General features: G+C 46.0%; 1 protein-coding gene across 2 annotated transcripts; it reads left to right on the top strand.

Annotated features, from left to right (window-relative positions):
- The first annotated feature begins 2,538 nt into the window (after nt 1–2,538).
- SERPINA9 (serpin family A member 9) lies at nt 2,539–19,098 on the top strand. 2 transcript variants are annotated; one of them, XM_039254548.1, is made up of 5 exons: nt 2,539–2,602; nt 8,748–9,395; nt 14,981–15,254; nt 17,375–17,522; nt 18,895–19,098. In XM_039254548.1, exons 2-5 carry the CDS (start codon nt 8,765–8,767, stop codon nt 19,096–19,098), a joined length of 1,257 nt encoding a protein of 418 aa, XP_039110479.1. In that variant the 5' UTR covers nt 2,539–2,602; nt 8,748–8,764. The 2 variants fall into 2 exon arrangements, with proteins under 2 accessions (XP_039110479.1, XP_039110478.1); XM_039254547.1 differs by lacking the exon at nt 2,539–2,602 and having other exon boundaries at nt 8,765–8,995; nt 9,287–9,395.
- Nucleotides 19,099–19,511: the final 413 nt, after the last annotated feature.

Here is a 19,511-nt window from a genome sequence, read left to right as displayed (position 1 = left end):
TGCCCAGACACTAACAATACATACAGCTTGGGCAAATACCTTCCCCTTCCACAGCTTCTGTTTCCCACATTTGCTACGATGGGATGGCCCTGGATGATCTCCAAAACTTCTCCTATCTCCAACCACACTTTAACATTCATCTTGGAAATGATAGAGCCTGCTCCAAAGTTTCAATGTCATGCATTCATTTAGCCAGCACATCCTTGCTTAGCATCTCTTGTGTGCTGGGCATGGTCCCAGGCGTGGAGAAGCCAGGTGAGAGCTTAGGGACCCGTCCCCTGCTTCCTCCTGTCCAGACCTAGCTAGGTCACATCAGTGCTTACGTGTGATGGTAGGGAGTGTGAGGCCGGGGCTCCCTTCTCTTTGGGAAACATGCTCTCTATTTCCACTCAATTTCATAAATTTCTTTCATTCCCAAGCCACTCTTGATATAGTGGCCAGATCCACATCTCTTTGTGCTATTATTTACTCAAGATGGATCTTGAAATCAACTTATGTTAAAAAGAAAGAAATTGGTTCAAGCAGAAAAAAATAATTTCTGGTTTTCTATATATGACGTATATCATATATACAGATATTCTCTATTTTTTTCTATAGAAAACCAGAAAACTGGCCACAAGTGGAGAATAACTGTAAAAATAGATGCGACACAAACAATCTGGCAAATAAAGTCTAAGATCCGCTGCAGCCTCTGAGTCTGAAGGCTGTTACTGGGTTTTAAAAAAAGGAAGAAATGGGCATATTGTAGCTATAATGACCTTTGTCTGTCCAAGATTCAAACCTAGGACACCATGATGCCTAGTGTCATCCTTCATTTCAGGAACTTTGTCAAGGGCTTCAAGTACCTGGAGGTTGGCAGGAGGTGCTGGAATCAGACAAGCTGAAGTTCAAATCCCAGCTCTGCCATGTATTTGGCTCATGACGTTAGGCAAGGCACTTAATTGTGCCCGATCCTTAGTGTTTCTGCTCTGTGAAGGGGGGATCATCATATTCATCTCAGGGGATATTTGGGGGTGGGTTATATAATATAATGCATATGAACCTACTCTGCACACAGTAGGCACCCATCCACATTAGTGATGCCTGGTAAAGGGTCCAGAGCCAGGAAGACTTCTCTGAAGACTGCCTGTCCTTCCAACACAGGTAACCTTCTCGTTGGTTTCTCTCGGTGTGGTATGAACAAAGGAATCCCAGATTCCAAGACTGGGCTGGGAAGGAGTCCCACCAAGGTGAAGATCCCTCTGGAACAGGAAGCCTGTGTGTCTTATAATGTTGAAACAGTGATGTCTTTGCCAAAACCAACAGCAAACAAAGGAACAATTAGACAAAACTCCTTAGGGCCTCAGGGTCTGTCTGGATCTACCCTCCTTCCCCACCTCCGCCCTCAGCTTGGCTCACATGGCCACTCTGGGCAGGCTAAGGAATGAACAGGGTTGCAGCAAGAGAGTGCAGGGAGCCTTGGGAGCACTCCCACCATGGGGCAGGTGCTCACGTCCACACTGGGTATTGTTGGGTTGCCCTCTTGGTGAGCTTCTGAACAGTAGCTTCTGGTTGAGATGACATTGCAGGTTCCAACCTTGAGGCATCCCATCTGCCCCACCGTTCAAGCAAGAATAGGTGAAATTAAAAAATATATATATGAGGGGCTCCTGGGCAGCTCAGTTGGTTAAGCATCCAACTCTTGGTTTCGGCTCAGGTCATCATGATCTTGCGGTTTCCTGAGTTCGAGCCCCATGTTGGGCTCTGCTACCAGTGCAGAGCCTGCTTGGGATTCTCTCTCTCTGCCCCTCCACTGCTCACGCTGTCTCTGTCTCTCTCATATTAAATAAATAAACTTTAAAAATATGTGAATAAAGTACCAGGATATAGCCAGATTTAAAAAGTGATGTGAGGATCCATTTAAACCAGAGAAAGGGCAGAAACATAAAGATGTGTGAGGTAGGCAGGGATCTTACAGCCAAGAATAGAAGAGTCTAGAGCAGCCTGGGCATAGCCGGGGAGAGGCTCAGTGGAGGAGGATAGACTTGGGATAAGGCTCCATCTTGATAGGACCTTGGATGGCCCTGTTGGCATCTGCTTCTGACATGTCACTTCTCCGGAAGCAGGACTGGTCTTATGAATTTGCTTTTCCCACGACCTGAGGTGTTCAGAGACGGAGGTATTCTCAGAGAGCTTCTCTCTGGGACCCCAGCAGATGATGTGTGGGAAGGAAGCACCCAGCGCCCCTCACTCCTAAGTTGGCTCATCTTTCCCTGGAAAGTCTGACTCAGTAGCTCTAGGCGGGACCTGGGAATGTGCATTTTAATGAGAACACAGATTCTCCTGATAATTAACCAAGCTTGGGAAACTCCGTACTTCAGGATGCCAACCTGTTTCACCAACTGTGGGCCTTTACAAAAGTCTCTGGGTGTGGGCCAGTCAGCAGAGCCTGGCCCTCTGGGTTCCCCACATCCCTCCCACGGCCCTCCCACCTCCTTCCCCATCTTTATACTCCCTTTATTGTTCTCCCTCTCTCCCCATCACTCACCAATTGTGGCCCCTTCCCTGGAGGAAACCACACAAGGTCCAGACAGTGCACACAGGGATACAGACACGTGAGGAGGTAAATTGCTGCGGTTTGCTCCAGCTGTTTGCAGAGGGAGGGGCTGACTTTCCGTGGGATCTGGAAGACTCTGCGGAGTGGGAAGTGTGGAGCTGGAGCCAGCAGGATGCAAAGCCATTTGTCAGGAGGGGAGGGAGGGGAGGGCAATCTAGACAGACTGAGAATCAAGTGCAACCTTACGGCTCAGGGGAAGAAATGGCAGGGCTGTATTCATTCTGTTGTGTTGTCATTAGTTTTTCTTTCTCTTTTCTTTTTTTTTTTTTTAATATTTTTATTTATTTCTAGGAGAGAGAAAGAGAGACGGCGTGAGCAGGGGAGGGTCAGAGAGATAGGGAGTCACAGACTGAAACAGGCTCCAGGCTCTGAGCTGGCAGTCAGCACAGAGCCCGACGCGGGGCTCGAACCCACGAACCGCGAGATCATGACCTAAGTGAAAGTCGGACGCTTAACCGACTAAGCCACCCAGGCGTCCCTAGTTTTTCTTTACTTACGTAGAGTTTACATAGAATAAGTTACACAGATATTTCTGTCTGTCATTTCTTCCAGACTTTTTCTCTCCCACCCCCTCCTTGCCTAGGACTCCAGCTACCCATCTTTTGGGCCACTTGCTTTCATTTCACAGGTCACTGGGGCTCTGTTTTTTCCCCCTCCCCCCCCACCCAAGTCTGCTCTCTTTTAAGTTTGGACAGCTCCATACTGGTGTGTTTGCAAGCTCACTGAGCTTTCCTTCAACCATTTAAATTTTCTCTTACAATTTTTTTTTTCCGGCTAATGGCTCAGAGCCTGAAGTCTGCTTCAGATTCTGTGTCTCCCTCTCTCTCTCTGACCCTCCCCTGCTCACACTGTCTTTCTCTCTCAGAAATAAATAAAACATTAAAAAAAAAAAAAGAAAGAAAGAAAGAAAAGAAAGCCAACACAAATACACGCAGGACTTTTTAAAATCCTGTCCAGGATTTTATTATGTTTTATCATCTTTTCATGATAAAATGTTGTATTTCAGATAAAATGTTACGGTGTCGAGAGCAGCTTTAAACTAATGTTAGTTTAGCCCTAATGTCAAGATATGACGCTTCTGGGTCTCTACTGAATGCCTTAGATGCTCACTGACATCCCCCAACTCTGTCCAGTAGGAACTTTCCTCCCACCACCCCCGTGCTATGCGAACTCTGGAAATTGTTCTGTTTGTACCTTCACAGCAGCTTTTGTGTTTTGCTTTTGCTTTTGGGCTGACCTGGTGGAGTTTCACTTTATGCTCACAGCTCTGAGCGTTTAGCTTTGGATCAAAGCTAATGCACGCTTCTGCTGCACACACCATAGCTGCCTCTGCTTTCCTAAATTCTGAGAGCCATCGGCAAGCCTCTGCTTGGGTTTCTTCCCTCCTTGTATCTGGAAAGTGTCTTTAGACAGAAAATTGGGATCATCACAGGGGTTCCCTAATTTGTTTGCCTTCTCTGCCTGCTGTCCAATGTCGGAATTCTTTCACATATTTTTTCAGTGTCTCGATTGTTTCATGTATTTTGCCCAGTTTTTAAAAATATTTAATGTTTTTTTTGAGAGAGGGAGAGTGGAGGGAGGGGAAGGGAAAGGTGGAGAGAGAGAATCCCAAACAGGCTCCGTGCTGTCAGCCCAGAGCCGACACAGGGCTCAATCTCAGGAATTATAAGATCATGATCTGAGCCAAAATCAAGAGCCGAAATCAATGCTTAACCGATTGAGCCACCCAGGTGCCCCCTTTTATCCCATTTTCTGACTGTTTACAACTCCTCATAAATTCAGCGTCAGTTACTTTGTCTTGGCCACAAGTATAAGTCAACCCAAGTTTTATACCTGTATGTGCCATGCAAGTATCACCTTAATTAAGACCCTGAAAGGGTCTTTCTGGCTCTTTTCCAATCAGTATGACCTCTCAGAGGTAAATTGCCCATTTAATTTATTGCAATTCATTCCTTTGTCAAACACTTAACTGAGCCCATTGTACTGGCTGAACAGTGGTGTACAGGGGGGGGACAAGAGAGGAAAGTCCCCTGACTCGTTTAATTTTCCATCACACAAAGAAATTTGAAATTGTAACCATGGTAAGGATTTCACTAAGAAATTAATGGTACTATAAAAACATTCAGAGGGGGAATTTTCCTTATCTGAGTGGTCAGAGAACTTACTGAAGGGTATGACACGACATAGGACCTAAGCAGTAGAAAGAATGGGGTGCAGCAAAGATCACCTGTGAGGATAAGAATGGGTAAAATGGCTGGACTCGGCAGTCCCGAGCAAAGGGCTCTGAGATCTAGACTGAAGTTAGAGGGGCCAGTGGATCCCAGCTTGTGCAGGCTGGATGGGACACTGGTACCCGCTCTGGAAAATGGGAAGCCACTCGAAAACATGGAAATAGGTAAGTGATGAGTCAGCGTGGAGAAGGAGGAAGAAAGACGCACAGAGATGAGCCCTGGGCTTGAATACCTAGGTGAGTGGTGGTGCTGTGGATGGAGATGTCGAAAGAAAGTCTCAGTTGTAACTTTTATTGGGAGACAGAGTTTAGGAAACCGTGTGAGTTCATTTAGGGTCTTACTGAGCTTCAGGTCTGTGTGTGCCATCAAGAGGGAGTATCAAGTAGGTGGTTAGAAATACAGAGTTCATAGGGCATGTGGGTGGCCCAGTGGGTTAAGCGTCTGACTCTTGGTTTCGGCTCAGGTCATGATCTCACAGTTTGTGAGTTCGAGCCCTGTGTCTGGTTCTGCACCAGCAGCACGGAACCTGTTTAGGGTTCTCTTTCTGCCCTTCCCTCCACCTTACACACACACACACACACACACACACACACACACACACACTAAATAAATAAATAAGTAAACTTAAAAAAAAAAGAAATACAGGGTTCAGAGGAAAGGCGTGGCCTGGGGATTAAAAAGAATAAGCAATTTGCATTTCAGTAATGAAGACACAGGAGAGATGAGATCAGCTGTTGACGGAGGACAGCGCAGAAGCCGGGCTCAAGAGAGGAAGCACAGAGGTGACTCAGGAGGAGGGACAGAGGGAGAGGAGAAACGCAGGAGAGCGTGGTGTCACAGAGCCACAGGGAGGGACTGGATAAGAAGACGAGGGTGGCTTCCAGTGTCAGCTGCTACGAAGGAAGGCAGCTGAGATGAATACAGACAGGTTTGCAGGCTGGTCCCGTGTCTGTGTACCCGGAAGCCAGACTGGAGTGGGTCAAGGGTGAGCGGAAGTAAGACCATGAGGACCATGAATACACAGCTTGTGTGGATTCGGGCCGGGATGGAGAGGATGGACACAGGGCAGCAGCTAGAAGGCAATGAAGGGGTGAAGAGGGGTTTTTGCTGTGTCGGTGGTGGTGGGCTGTTCGTCCCAGCCTGCAAGTCTTGAACATGTTTAAAAGCCAATGGCATGAACATAGTTGAGGGGGAGCATTTAATTACAGAAGAGACAGGTGTGAGGGGCCTGGGATGGGCATGAGGGTGCTCTCTAAAGTTTGGAGAGGGGTTGAGGGGAGGAGTAAGATAGGTTCCTTTTCTTTTTCTTTTTTAATATGTTTTATTTATTTCTGAGAGAGAAAGAGACAGCATGAGCAGGGGAGGGTCAGAGAGAGAGGGAGATATAGAATCTGAAACAGGCTCCAGGCTCTGAGCTGTCAGCACAGAGCCCAACACGGGGCTCGAACCCACAAACCATGAGATCATGACCTGAGCCAATCGGATGCTTAACTGACTGAGCCAGCCAGGCGCCCTGATAGGTTCCTTTTCTGAGGGCCTTTCTTGGGAGTAGGCGGCAAGGTGGTCTGATGGGTGTGTGTGTGTGTGCACGCTCACATGCATTTGTGGATGATGATTAATCCATCATAAAGAAACAGAAAAGATTGAGATGTGCCCTGTAGTCAATGGGAGAGCGAGGTGACCTTGCTCCATTGCCAGGCAAATAAAAACCGGTGATTGGGGATTCACCACAGACCAAGCTGACTTGATGAGTCACTGCGTCTCCAACATTTGGCAAAGAAGGGGCAGATGGGTGGGTTATTTCTGGTTTGGGGCCTTGCCAGAAGAGCATGCCACAGGGAGTGCGGGGTTTTAGAATGGAATGAAGCCCTCAGACATTGCAGCTAGATCAGCAGGCAGATGAAGACAGGGCAGGGGGCCGGGGCGGAGGGCCATGCAATCTTTCCAGGAGACTAGGACAGCGTTGTGCTTGGGGATGAAGCTGCAGAGGGAAGTCGGAGCCCAACAGAGAAGGACCTTAAATGGCAGGTGCTTGGCCATTCCTCCCACGGTCAGTGAGGAATCTGAGTAGGGGAGGGACACAGGAGCTTTGCAGCTAGAAAGCTCCCCCGTCCGCAGTGTGGTGGAGTGACCTTAGCCGGGAGCTAAGCGGGGGATGGAGTCGGGGAGAGAAGGCGAAAGGTGGGGTGCAGGGAGTGGCCTCTGGGAGAGAGGAGTCCAGAGAGGGGTGGGTGCAGGAAGGACAGAGGGTCCCTCTCACTGACGTGGGACTCACACAGTCCCCGCCACAGTTGCATCACAGCAGAGAGAGGGACAAGGGCCTTCGTGGGCCTGGGAGACAGAAGAGGCAGCAGAGGGGGACATGAGTGGGGGATGGGGAGAGGTCAAGGTTGAAAAGAGGTTGGATTTTAGGAGCCGAATGAACAAGCTTTTGTCAGAGCTTTTCCTCAAGAGCATAAGGATCTGCCCCTTGAGGCCCATGGCCACAGACACCTTTGAGGCCACCTCCCTGGGGCTCAGAGAGAAGCAGCGGCTTGCAGAAGGTCAGGGCCATGAGGGGCCAAGACATTTTGTAGTTGACTGCCCAGTAGGGCTACTGGTCCAGGGCGGTCTCCCCTGCTCAGCCCAGGGCTTGGGGCGTGGAGTCGGGTCTCCTCTGGGGAGAGGGCCATGTCTGCTGAAGGGGGTGTGGATCCTCGGTGAGGTACCACTGGGTTAGCAGGTGCCCAGAGAGCCCCACCCCCACCCGCACCTGCCCCGAAAGGGACACGGGCCCCTGCTGCTCTGTGGCCCCTCATCCCTGGGCAAGGCTGGGCTTCTCATCCCTCAACCCCACCCCTTCCCACAGTCAGGAATATTTGGGGACAAGGCTGCCCTTCACCCTGCTTCTAAGTGAGGACCGCAAAGTCACAGCAGCGACCACCAGGTGGCGGGGGAAGCAGCTTTGAAGTCATGCCCTCTGCGAGCCTGACGCCGTGCTGCGTATTACACAGGCCATCTCACTTCTTCTCGGAGCCACAGTCTTTCACAGATGAGGGAGGGGGGCAGGCTGGGAGGACACACAGCCCAGCGGGGCGGGGGGGGGGGGTCCAGCCCTCTCTGCACAGAGCTCTGAGGTCAGGCTCCGGCTGTGGCCCCTGCCTGCCCGTCCGCATCAGGCGCTGCTGCTGCTAATGACCTTCCACGGCAAAAACTTTAAAGATCTGAGGGGCTCGATGAAACCCAACTCCCACAGCACCCTGTCCACTGCTGGGAGGTGTACACAGTGGCAAGTTTTTATGGGGGGGCAGGGGGTCTCCCCACACAGATGGCCTCATCCTCCTCTGGCCTGATGGAAAAATTCTTTTTTTTTTTTTAGCTCTTATTTATTTTTGAGAGATACAGAGCACAAGTGGGGGAGGGACAGAGAGAGAGGGAGACCCAGAAGCCAAAGCAGGCTCCAGGCCCTGAGCCCAACACGGGGCTCAAACGTACAAAGTGTGAGATCACGACCTGAGCTGAAGTTGGATGTTTAACTGACTGAGCCACCCAGGCGCCTCTGGAAACTTCTTGACTGACTGGTTAAGACTGCAGTTCGGGGGGAGGTTAAAACTGCACTTGGATCAGGTTTTAAGCCCAGCTGGGAACTAGGTATAAGTGATAGCATGTTGGGCTTGTGGCTTCCTCTTTGACACCATCCAAGCTCACACAGCAGCCTCCAAGCCTGTCCGAGGCCTGTTTCCTTGTTTGTGAAGCAAAGACAACAATAATATCTGCATGGGGGCTGGGGGTGGGGGGGGGGGAGTGCAAGAGCCCACAAGGTTACATGAGAGCTTTGTTAACTGTCCAGTGTGTCCCCTCTTCCACTGCGCATGGGATGGGGTGTCGGAAGGCTGGACACTCGGCTTACCTTCCCTCGGTGCTTCTTTCCTCTCTTGCAGACTTACTTCGTTCCAAAATGGTATCTTCCCTTTACCAACTTTTCCTAGTTGTTGGCGTCTGTGCTCCAGTCTACTGTGTGCCCCCCTCCAGGGTCCCCAGCAAAGGACCGCCCTGCCCTTCCCCCACAAGGAACACCCCTACCTCCCAGGTATTTTCCAGAAACACCAACTTTGCCTTCCGCCTATACCGAAGGCTGGTTTTGAAGACTCCGGATCAGAACGTCTTCTTCTCCCCGCTGAGTATCTCTGCTTCGCTGGCCATGCTCTCCCTCGGGGCCCGCTCAGGCACCAAGACCCAGATCCTCCAGGGACTGGGGTTCAACCTCACACACATGCCTGAGTCCGCCATCCACCAGGCCTTCCAGCACCTGCTCCACTCACTCCGTGTCCCCAGCAAAGACCTGGACTTGAGGGTGGGGAGTGTCCTCTTCATCAAAAAGGAGCTGCGCCTACAGACAGATTTCTTGGACAATGTCAAGAGGCTGTATGAGTCGAAAGTCTTTTCTACAGATTTCTCTAGCACCTCCACCGCCCGTAAGAGGATCAACAGCTATGTGGAGAAGGAGACCAAAGGGAAGGTTGTAGACTTAATCCAAGACCTTGAACCTTTGACGGTCATGGTCCTGGTGAACCACATTTTCTTTAAAGGTAAGGGTCTGAGAGGCTGATTTTGATTGATTTTAATGTTGTTCCTTTTTACCCCCCATTGAATAAGCAAACTAGACAAGCTCTAGACAGCACAACGAAGTAACAGGAAGGCTGAGTTCGAATCAACTTTGTAGCAACAGAAGATACCTTCTGTTCCCTCTCCTAGCTTGAGTCTATCAATTACAAAGGGGGCTCATTCAGCTCTGTGTCCGGATAACCTGATTATGTGTCCTAAGAGGCTGACACTGGCCTCAGTGGGCAGCCCACGGGGAATATCTTCTGGAAACTAGCTTGTGAGTAAGGACCTCATCTCTTGCTACCAGAGCCGCCCCAGTGCCCCCTGAAGTTTTCAAGGAGAGACACAGAGATCTCTGACAACACAACTTAAGAGGCAAATCCAAAAGTGAGAGCACTTGTATAGGTGTGGAAGTGTAGACAGGCCAGGTTAACTGCCATTCACATCCCCCAGGCATCCGCTTCGAGCTTTACAGTTTGCAAAGACACGGTGCTGCCGCAGAATGGACATTGGCTTTGAAGTCAGACAGCCCTGGGTTTGAATTCCACCTCTGCACCTGACTTGCTCCATGATCCTGGCTGGGTGCCTGATGTGTGAGGCTCTCTGCTAACTGGATGGACGACGATAAAGCCAGCATCGTGGGCTTGGGCTGGACTCTCGGGCCAGAGTTGTCATGGCTGCTATTGTATCATCCCTCCCTGCTTCTCCTCTCTCTTCTTCCCTTCCTTTCTCCCTCCCACCATCCACCTCTCCCCCACTTATCTTTCTTTCTATCCATCCACTCACCCTTCCACCCATTTCTCCATCCATCCTGCAAGGAGGGAAGGGAACTAAAAAGAATCAATATGCCATGAGCCCCTATTATGTCTTCTGTGCTATATATACATTGTTCCAGTTAATTTAATCTTATTTTTTATTGAAATATAAGTCACATACCACAAAACTCACCATGTTAAATTGTACAGTTCAGTGGGCTTTGTTCTTAGTATATCCACAAGGTTGTGCAAATACGTCCACTATGTGATTCCAGAACATTTCCATGAGCACTCACTCTTCCTTTATGTTCTTCGCCGGAAACAAGAATATACTTTCTGTTTCTATAGAGTTTCCTATTCTGGATATTTTATATAAATAGAATCATATAATATGTAGGGCTTTGTGGGGATACAGTTTTCAATTCCTTATACCAAGGAGCATGATTGCAGGATTGTTTGGCAAAAGTATGTTTGGTTTGGAAAGAAACCACTACGCTGTGTTCCGAAGTGGCTGTACCAGTTTTGTGTTCGTGCCAGGAGCGTGCGAGAGTTCCTACTGCCCCACATCCTCACCAGCATTCGGTGTTGTCCGTTTTCCAGATTTGGGCCATGTGAGTGGGCGTTTTGTGGATATCTCATTGCTGTTCCAGTTTGCATTTGCCTGGTGACATGTGATAGGGACCATTATTTCATCTTTATCTGCCATCGGCCTATCTTCTTTGACAAGAGATCTGTAAAGGTGGTTAGACCCCTTTTTTAATGCAATTATTTGTTTTCTTATTGTTACAGTTTAAGAGTTCTTAGTCTATTTTGGATAACAGTGTTTATCAGGTGCGGTGTTTTTTTTTTTTTTTTTTTTTTTTTAACAAATATTGGCTTTTCATTCTCTTGACATCGTCTTTCACAGACCAGAAGTTTTAAATTTTAATGAAGTCTGGGCTTATCAATCATTTCTCTCATGGATTGTGACTCTGGTGTTCTACGTAAATATTGCCTTACCCAGGGACATCTAGTTTTTCTCCATTTTATCTTTTAGGTGTTTTATAGTTTTGTGTTTTATGTTTAGGTCTGTGGTCCATTTTGAGTTAATTTTTTGTGAAAGATGTAAAGTATGAGGGTTCCTGGGTAGCTCAGTTGGTCGAGCATCTGACTTCAGCTCAGGTCATGATCTCAGATGTGCTGACAGCTCAGAGCCTGGAGCCTGTTTCAGATTCTGTGTCTCCCCCTCTCTCTGCTTCTCTCCTGTTTGTGCTCTCTCTGTCTCTCTCTCAAAAATAAATTAACATTAAAAAAATTTTTTTGAGGGGCACCTGGTGGCTCAGTTGGTTAAGTGTCCATCCGATCTTGGCTCAAATCATGATCTCACAGTGTGTGGGTTCAAGCCCCACGTCAGGCTCTGTGCTGACAGCTCAGAGCCTGGAGCCTACTTCAGATTCTGTATCTCCCTCTCTCTCTGCTCCTTCCACATTCATTCTCTGTCTCTCTCTGTGTCTCAAAAATAAATAAAAGTTAAAAATTAAAAACAAAATTTTAAGATGTAAAGTATGTGTCTAGGTTCTTTTTTTTTCTTTGCATATGAATACCAGTTGTCCCAACACCATTTGTTGAAAAGAATATTTTTGCTCCATTGTATTGCCTTTGCTCCTTTGTCAAAGATTAGTTGACTGTATTCACATGGGTCTATTTGTAAGTTCTCTCACTGTTCCATTGGTTCATTTGTTTACTCTTTACCAATACCACACTGTCCTGAGTACTGTAGCTTTATAGTAAGTCTTGAAGTTGGTTAGTGTCAGTCCTCCAACTTTGTTCTCCTTCAATAATGTGTTGCCTATTCTGGGTCTTTTGCTTTTGATATAAACTTTAGTATTATTTTGTTAATATCTGTAATACAACTTTCAAGGATTTTTATTGAGATTGCATTGAATCTACAGATCAAGTTGGGAAGAACTGACATCTTAACAATATTGAGACTTTCTATTCATGAACATAGAATATCTTTCCATTCATTTAGTTCTTTCATTTTATTATCAGAGTTTTATAATTTTCTTCATATAGATATTGCACATATTTTGTTAGATTTATACCTAAGAATTTTTTTGGATGCAAATGTAAATAGTATTATATTTTTCATTTCAAACTCCACTTATTCATTGCTACCATTTGGAAAAGTAATGGACTTTTGCACATTAACCTTGTATCCTGCAACCTTACTATAATCCTTTATCAGTTTCATGGGTTCTTTTCTTTGTTGACTCTTGGATTTTCTACATAGATGATCATGTCACCTGCAAATAAAGACTGTTTTATTTCTTCCTTTCCAATCTGTATACACTTTATTTCTTTTTCTTGCCTTATTGCATTAGCTAGAACTTCCAGTAAAATGTTGGACAGAAGTGGCAAGAGGAGACATCCTTGCATTATACCTGGAAAAGCTTTGTGTTTCTCGCCAATAAGTATGATGTCAGCTGTGGGCTTTTTATAGCTATTTTTTTTATCATATTGAGAAAATTTCCCCCCTTTATTCCTAGTTTACTGAGAATTTTTATTATGAGTGGTGTTGGATTTTGTCAAATACTTTTGCTTCATCTATTGGTATGATTAATTTTTCTTGCTTAGCTTCTTGGTATGATGACTTATTTTAATTTATTTTCAAATGTTGAACTAGCCTCACCAACTTGGGATAAACCCTACTAGTTGTGGCATGTAATTATTTCTATACATTATCAGATTTTATTTGCTAATATTTTGTGGAGGATTTTTATATCTATGTTCATAAGAGATATTGGTCCGTAGTTTTCCTTCTTTGCAATGTCTTTGTCTGATTTTGGTATTAAAGCAATGCTGGCTTGTTGGAACAAGTTAGGAAGTATTTTCTCTGCTTCTATCCTCTGAAGGAGATGATAAAGAATTGGTATAAGTTCTTTCTTAAATGTTTGGTGGAATTCACTAGTGAATCCATCTGGCCCTGGTATTTCCTATTTTGCAAGATTTTGATTATGTCAATTTCTTTGATAGATATACACCTATTCATATTGTCTGTTTATTCTTATGTAAGTTTTGGAAATTTGGAATATTTCATCTAAGTTATCAAATTTGTGGGCATGAAGTTGTTTGTAGTATTCCTTTATTTACCTTTAATGTCCATAAGATATATTACAGTGTTACTTCTTTTATTGCTCATGTTAGCAGCTTGGTTTTTTTTCTTGTTTATGACACATACTTTCTTTTTATCTCTTATATTTTTTTTTTGAAATAATGTAATGTCACAGCTCTGAAAATCAGCTTCACCCCCTCCCAAGAATGTGTTGTTTTTGCTTGCTGCAGTAGTTGTTTCTTGAGTGACCTTTCTGAACTAATTTTTTAAAGTCTATACTTTGTCATGTGTGGCCACCAAAATGTCTTCTTGGTTGGTCGAGTGGTTAGCTATGATTGGGCAGAGATTTCTTAAGTGGTTGGAACAAATAAATCTAGTCTTTGCTGAAGACTCTTGAGTGCATGGTAGGGTGTGTCATCAACCCTCAGCCAGGCAGCTTATAACTCTGACTCAGTCTTCACTTTCTGTTTCTGCAGACCCTTCAGCCATAGTGAGAACTTAGAGGCTTCTTACATTTTTTCTCAAATATGCATACAGCTTTACCCATGAATGGAGCCTCTAAACCCCCAGTATATATTGAAGCTTTCCAAAGCTCCAATGGATATCTTATTCCTCAGCTTTTCCTTTCAGAATGTTGTATTACTCTGTTGTTTGTATCATCTGTTATGCTCACCCAAGCAACCATGGACCTAAAACATTTGTCTGTAATTGTTTCTAACAAAAAGCTTCCAATCCCTTGAGGTGAAGGCTTAAACACTGACTGTGCACCAGTTAACTACCTGACAGGCCAAGTAATAATAATTCTTTGAAAATGAGTCTTTGAAAGACTTCCAGGTCAGCTCTTCTCCCAACAGTAGTGGGGAATGCAGGCTGCTATTTTTCAAGGCTACTGCTGAGCTACAGAGTAGAGGACAGGATTGGCCCAGGTTAAAATAACCACAGGATGGACTGTTCTTATTGAGATTCAGCCATGTTTCTTGAAATAACTCTCCCTAGGTTGCTACACGCCTTTGATTAATTTCCAGAGTTCCAAAAAAGTTGATTCTGACTATTTCTGCCAGTTTTCCTTATTGTCTTTATGGAAGGGTGACTATGCAGACAGAGGTCCTTACTCTTTTCATTTTTGCAGATGCCACCCCCGCCTCTATCTCCAGCCTGTCCTGTTAACCTTTTTGATTTAGTCTGTTGTTTGCACCAACTGTTACCTCTGGGGCTGCAAACTTTATCACTGCCCGTGACTAATTTCCTCTGAGGAATAGGCTTTTTGCATTGGTTGACCTCCAAACCAGATAGATCAAAAGCAGACAGTTTTGCAGGTGATGCCTCCCAGAGAAGCACAAGACAGGTCAAATAACAGTATTTTGAGATTGAGTCTTTGAATGGGTTTCAGCCCTATTTTTGCCCTCCTGTAGCTGCCAGGTTGCTGGGTTTCACTGAAAATGCACAATATGATTTTTAAAGTCTCCTGAAGAGCTAGGACATGGAGAATGGAAGTTAAAATACCACAAAGTCCACCTTCTTACCAAGATTTAGCTGCTTTACTTTCATAAACCATTCCTAATTTGCTGAAAGAGTTTGGTTAGTTTCTAGAGCTCATTCTGATCACTGTTGGCAATTTTCCCATTGCTTTTATGGAGGAGAGAGTTTTCGGAGATCCTTGCTTCGTCATTTTTGCTGATCACACTTAGACATAAAGACCTCTCTTTTCTCTCTGTGCCAGCCAAGTGGGAGAAGCCTTTTAACCCTGATTATACAAGAAAGAGCTCCCCATTCCTGGTGGGCCAGAGGACCACCGTGAAGGTCCCAATGATGCACCAGGTGGAACAATTTGCTTTTGGGGTGGATCCGGAGCTGAACTGCTCAGTGCTACAGATGGACTACACCGGCAACACCATGGCCTTCTTTGTCCTGCCTGGTCAGGGCAAGATGAGGCAGCTGGAACAGGCCTTGTCAGCTGGGACACTGAGTCGATGGAGCCTCTTACTCCGGAAGAGGTGGGAATCTGTGTCAATTTCCAGGCTCCTGAGGCAGGTGATGGTGTACATCCAAGAATGGGGGAAAGGATGGGGACATACATCCAAGGATGACAGCTGTTGAGTAATCGCTTCTGCAAATTGAGTGGCAGCTGCATGCTGGGTGGTGAACTTGGTATTGTGCATATGTGTTCCCACTTGAACTTCACAGTCGCCTGACAGGTGAAGAACACTGCCACCCCCATCCACACATAACGAAATAGAGGCTCTGAGAAGAGAGGTGAATTGCCTACAGCCATGTAGCTAGTATGTCCTTGCAAAGCTATTATGGCATTACAGCTATTCCACACTAGCAGAACTCATTCTATCAGCCAATCCAATATTAAATTTTATGAAATGATTCCATAAAAATAAACAAGCAAAAAAAAATTGATGCTCACCTATTAAGTGAGAATAATATCACTGAACTCATAAGTTGTTGAAAACATAAAACAATTACTATGTATAAAGTAATTACTAATTAGTTCTTTCTTTTCCTTTTTATTTTAAGATTATTCACTTATTTTGAGAGTGAGAGAAAGCGAGAGAGAGCATGAGCTGGGGAGGGGCAGAGAGAGAGGGAGAGAGAGAAAGCATCAGGCTCCACACTGTCAGCACAGAGCCCAATATGGGGCTTGAACACATGAACTATGAGATCATGACCTGAGCTGAAATCAAGAGTCGTTCGCTTAACCAACTGAGACACTCAGCCACCCCAGGTTATTCTGTAATTATTATGGAGAGTATCAAAAGGATATTAACCATAAGATACAAAGGAATATAAAAGCCTTACAAACAATCTCTTAGCAATATTCTCTTGGCATTGTTGGCTTCATTCCCAGGTGCCCACAGTCCAAGAGGAGAGAAGACAATATCAAGATAACTATAATTCAGGAAAGACAAAGATCAATGCCCAGGGGGAGGCAAACAAAGTGCTAAGGAGCTTCGGAGCAAAGAGAGATCAGTTGTAGCTGAGGTGGAAGGAAGACTTCAAGGAAATGGTGCATCTGAATCAGGAGCACAGATAAGACATGAAGGGATGGACAGGACAGAGAGGCTCAGGAAGGGCACATTTGGCAAAGAAATCAGCCCTGGCAAAGAGGTAAGCTGAGAATTAAGGAACACCGTAGGATCCTTCAGAGGTTTCTTCTCTTCTCTGACCACAACCAGGGCTGGACAGAGGAGGCAGCACAGAGCCTGGGGCAGGGGACAGTCTATAAAGAGCAGCAGACAGCAGGAAGGAGATGGCCAGGCCAGCGCAGGCCAAGTAACAAGGAAGAGAGAGCTGTCCATTGTGCTGATGCCCATCAATGAGGATTTGAGATTACAACCAACACTTTTGTGCTTTCAGTTTTGTGACCCACCAAGTACATGACCTTGCACAAAGCATTAAAAGTAAGTTCTGACATCTTTAAAGTGGAAAGGAATATCATTGTCTGGGACAATGACTGGTACATAGTAAATGCTCAGTAAATGCAGGCTGTTCACTGTTGGTCCAGGAAAATTATTAATGAGGAAGAAAAACTTATGTTGACCTGTAAGGATATACTAGCCCATGTAGTAGTCACTAACTACTAATTATGTGAATTTAAATTAACTAAGATTAAGTAAAACAAAAATGTTTTTTCCTCATTGGCACTAGCCGCATTTAAGCTGCTCGATATAACCACATGTGGCTAGTGGCGAAAAGATGGAACAGCATAAACAGAATATTTCCACCCTTGCAGGAAGGCCTGTTGACTCTGCTGTTCTTGGGGGTTAGTAGGGTTTGTCTCAGGAAGGGCAGGGTAGAGGGGACATGCTGGGCCAGGGACAGCAGATGCACTTCCATCACTGCCTGGTGCCCCATTGATCTGTGCCACAGTCTCCCTTGCTGGACTCCCATGTATTCTCTGTCCCTTACTTCATGAGGGTATCTTTTGTCTCATTTATCTTAGGGGGCTTTACGTCCAGAGCAAACTGGCGTGGTTGTCACAGATGTATTGACTACTTTAGCAGTAATACCTAGAGGAAGAACAGAGTCTCCTGAAATGCCACCTAGAAGCAGAGATAGAGACCAAGGGGCTTGTGACCTCACTTTCTCCTTTTCTCCATCTCCACAGGTGGATAGAGGTGTTCATTCCGAAATTTTCCATTTCTGCCTCTTATGACCTGGAAACCATCCTCCCGAAGATGGGCATCTGGGATGCCTTTAACGAAAACGCGGATTTTTCTGGAATCACAAAGACAGGCTTCCTGCAGCTTTCCAAAGTGAGTTAGTCCACAGGAACATTTGAGCAGGTAGAGTGGGAGGAGCCTACAGCGCCTGGCTACTGAAGCTCTCACATCTCACTGATGGGGAAACACAGACCCTGAGAGGCACAGTGATTTCTCTGGGGCAGAAGTTTCATGGCTGCCAGGCCTGGCCGTGGCTTTATGGCCTCATACCTCTGATACACAGGCAACTTTTATCCCTCTTCAAACAAATGTTCCTCAGGTCCAACCACACAGTTCTCTGAAAATCAGGCCTGTCCTGGGAAAGTAACACGACTACCTAATACCCATGCAGGTGAGCAAGTGGCCACCTGGCATTCAACCTCGGCCCCATGAAGCCTGGGTCCTCACACTGCAGTCAAACTGGCTGCCCGTGGGCCATTAGTACCCTGTAGATGGGTTGTGTTTGGCTTCCAGTGTTAAAAAGAAAGAGAGAGCCAACTGCTAACATGTAGGATGTTGTACCTGAAAGTATAGATTTCTGATTGTCTTGAAACAAATCACTGAGTTCAGTTCCCACATGGCAACACTGAGCCCAACCTCCAACATAGCATCCACCAGCCAGAGCTGAGCCATGAGTGCCCCGTGTAGTGAGAGTGGGCCCTCCAGGTGCCCGTGGACTCCTGGCTCTTCTATGAGGTCTCCCAGTCTAGTCCTTTTCTGCTTATGGGTTTCTGATCCCTGACTTAAAAAATGTATTTTGATAATACATTATAATGGTCAGAAATGGTCCTGGGTCACAGAAAAGGACCTTTGTCATTGATGCCCAGGGAAAGAATATAGAAGTAGAATACACTAAGCGTAATGGTCCTTTTCCCAATTATGTGTTTATATGCACATCTGAACAACAATGACTGTAATTATTGGGAGTTCTCAGGCCCCCTGAAGCTTGGGAGAACATGAACCCCAGGGTAAGTTTCTTCTCTAGAAGACCCAGAAGGGATCCAGTACTTAATAACACCTCCGTATGTCTCCAGGGCACCCATGTAGCAATACTACCACACACATACTTTAATGTGATCTCCTTTAATTCGCCAATGACCTGTGGGGTATATACCATTATGATGACCCTTCCAGAGATTTGAAAAGTGAAAACTGCAGCATCTAAATAACTTTTGCAACAATAAGTGGCAGAACTGGGACTCAGACCTAGGTCTTTCCGGTGTGAATTTGTAACCACTCAACTCCACGCTTAAAGGCCAGCTGACCGGTATCAATGGCAGCCGCAAACCTAATGCCAGGCATCTGGTGTATATAAGCTTTAAGTCCCTCAAGGTGGGGGGCATCACCATTCCAGGCACAACCCCAGAGCTCAGTTAAGTAAAGGTGCCCCTCTGGGGACCGCTGACGTTTGTTTTTCCCTTGGCAGGCTGCCCACAAGGCTGTGCTGGATGTCAGCGAGGAGGGGACTGAGGCCGCAGCAGCCACCGCCACGAAGCTCATAGTCCGGTCAAAGGACGGCCCCTCTCACATGGTCATCCGCTTCAATAGGTCCTTCCTGCTGCTGCTGATCAACAAAGCCACCAAGGCCATTCTCTTCTTAGGGAAAGTCGAAAATCCCACTAAATCCTAGGTGGAAATATCCTGCTGGCTGAGTACCTGTTGAAAATGTCCAGGAAATAAACCACTTTGTATGATGCTCCCGGTGTGACTTTAGGACGTGTTCCCTCCTGCTCTGAGGGTCCCCTTGACCCTGGTAGACCTGCATTTTCACCTGGGATGCCACTTTTAAGGCTCAGTCATCAGATCAGCAGAGATCAGGGTCACAAACCAAGGCTTATTAACCCCCAATCAGTGCTCTACAAATCCAGGTAACTAGCTTCATGGATGTTTCTGGTTGACATATTCCCATTCCTCAGAGCCCCTGGGAATGGTAATATGCAGGTCAGTCACCTTTATTACAGAATTACAGTAATAAACTCAACAGACCTAAAGTGTGAATTCCACCAAGAACAATGCTCGCGCATGCCCTCAGGGCCCTAATCT

Source organism: Hyaena hyaena, unplaced genomic scaffold (assembly GCF_003009895.1).
Source record: "Hyaena hyaena isolate Hyena2069 unplaced genomic scaffold, ASM300989v1 scaffold_493, whole genome shotgun sequence".
NCBI classification, from domain to species: domain Eukaryota; kingdom Metazoa; phylum Chordata; class Mammalia; order Carnivora; family Hyaenidae; genus Hyaena; species Hyaena hyaena.
The sequence above is the reverse complement of the archived record's forward strand: the minus strand, read 5'-3'. Positions and strand labels throughout refer to the sequence as shown.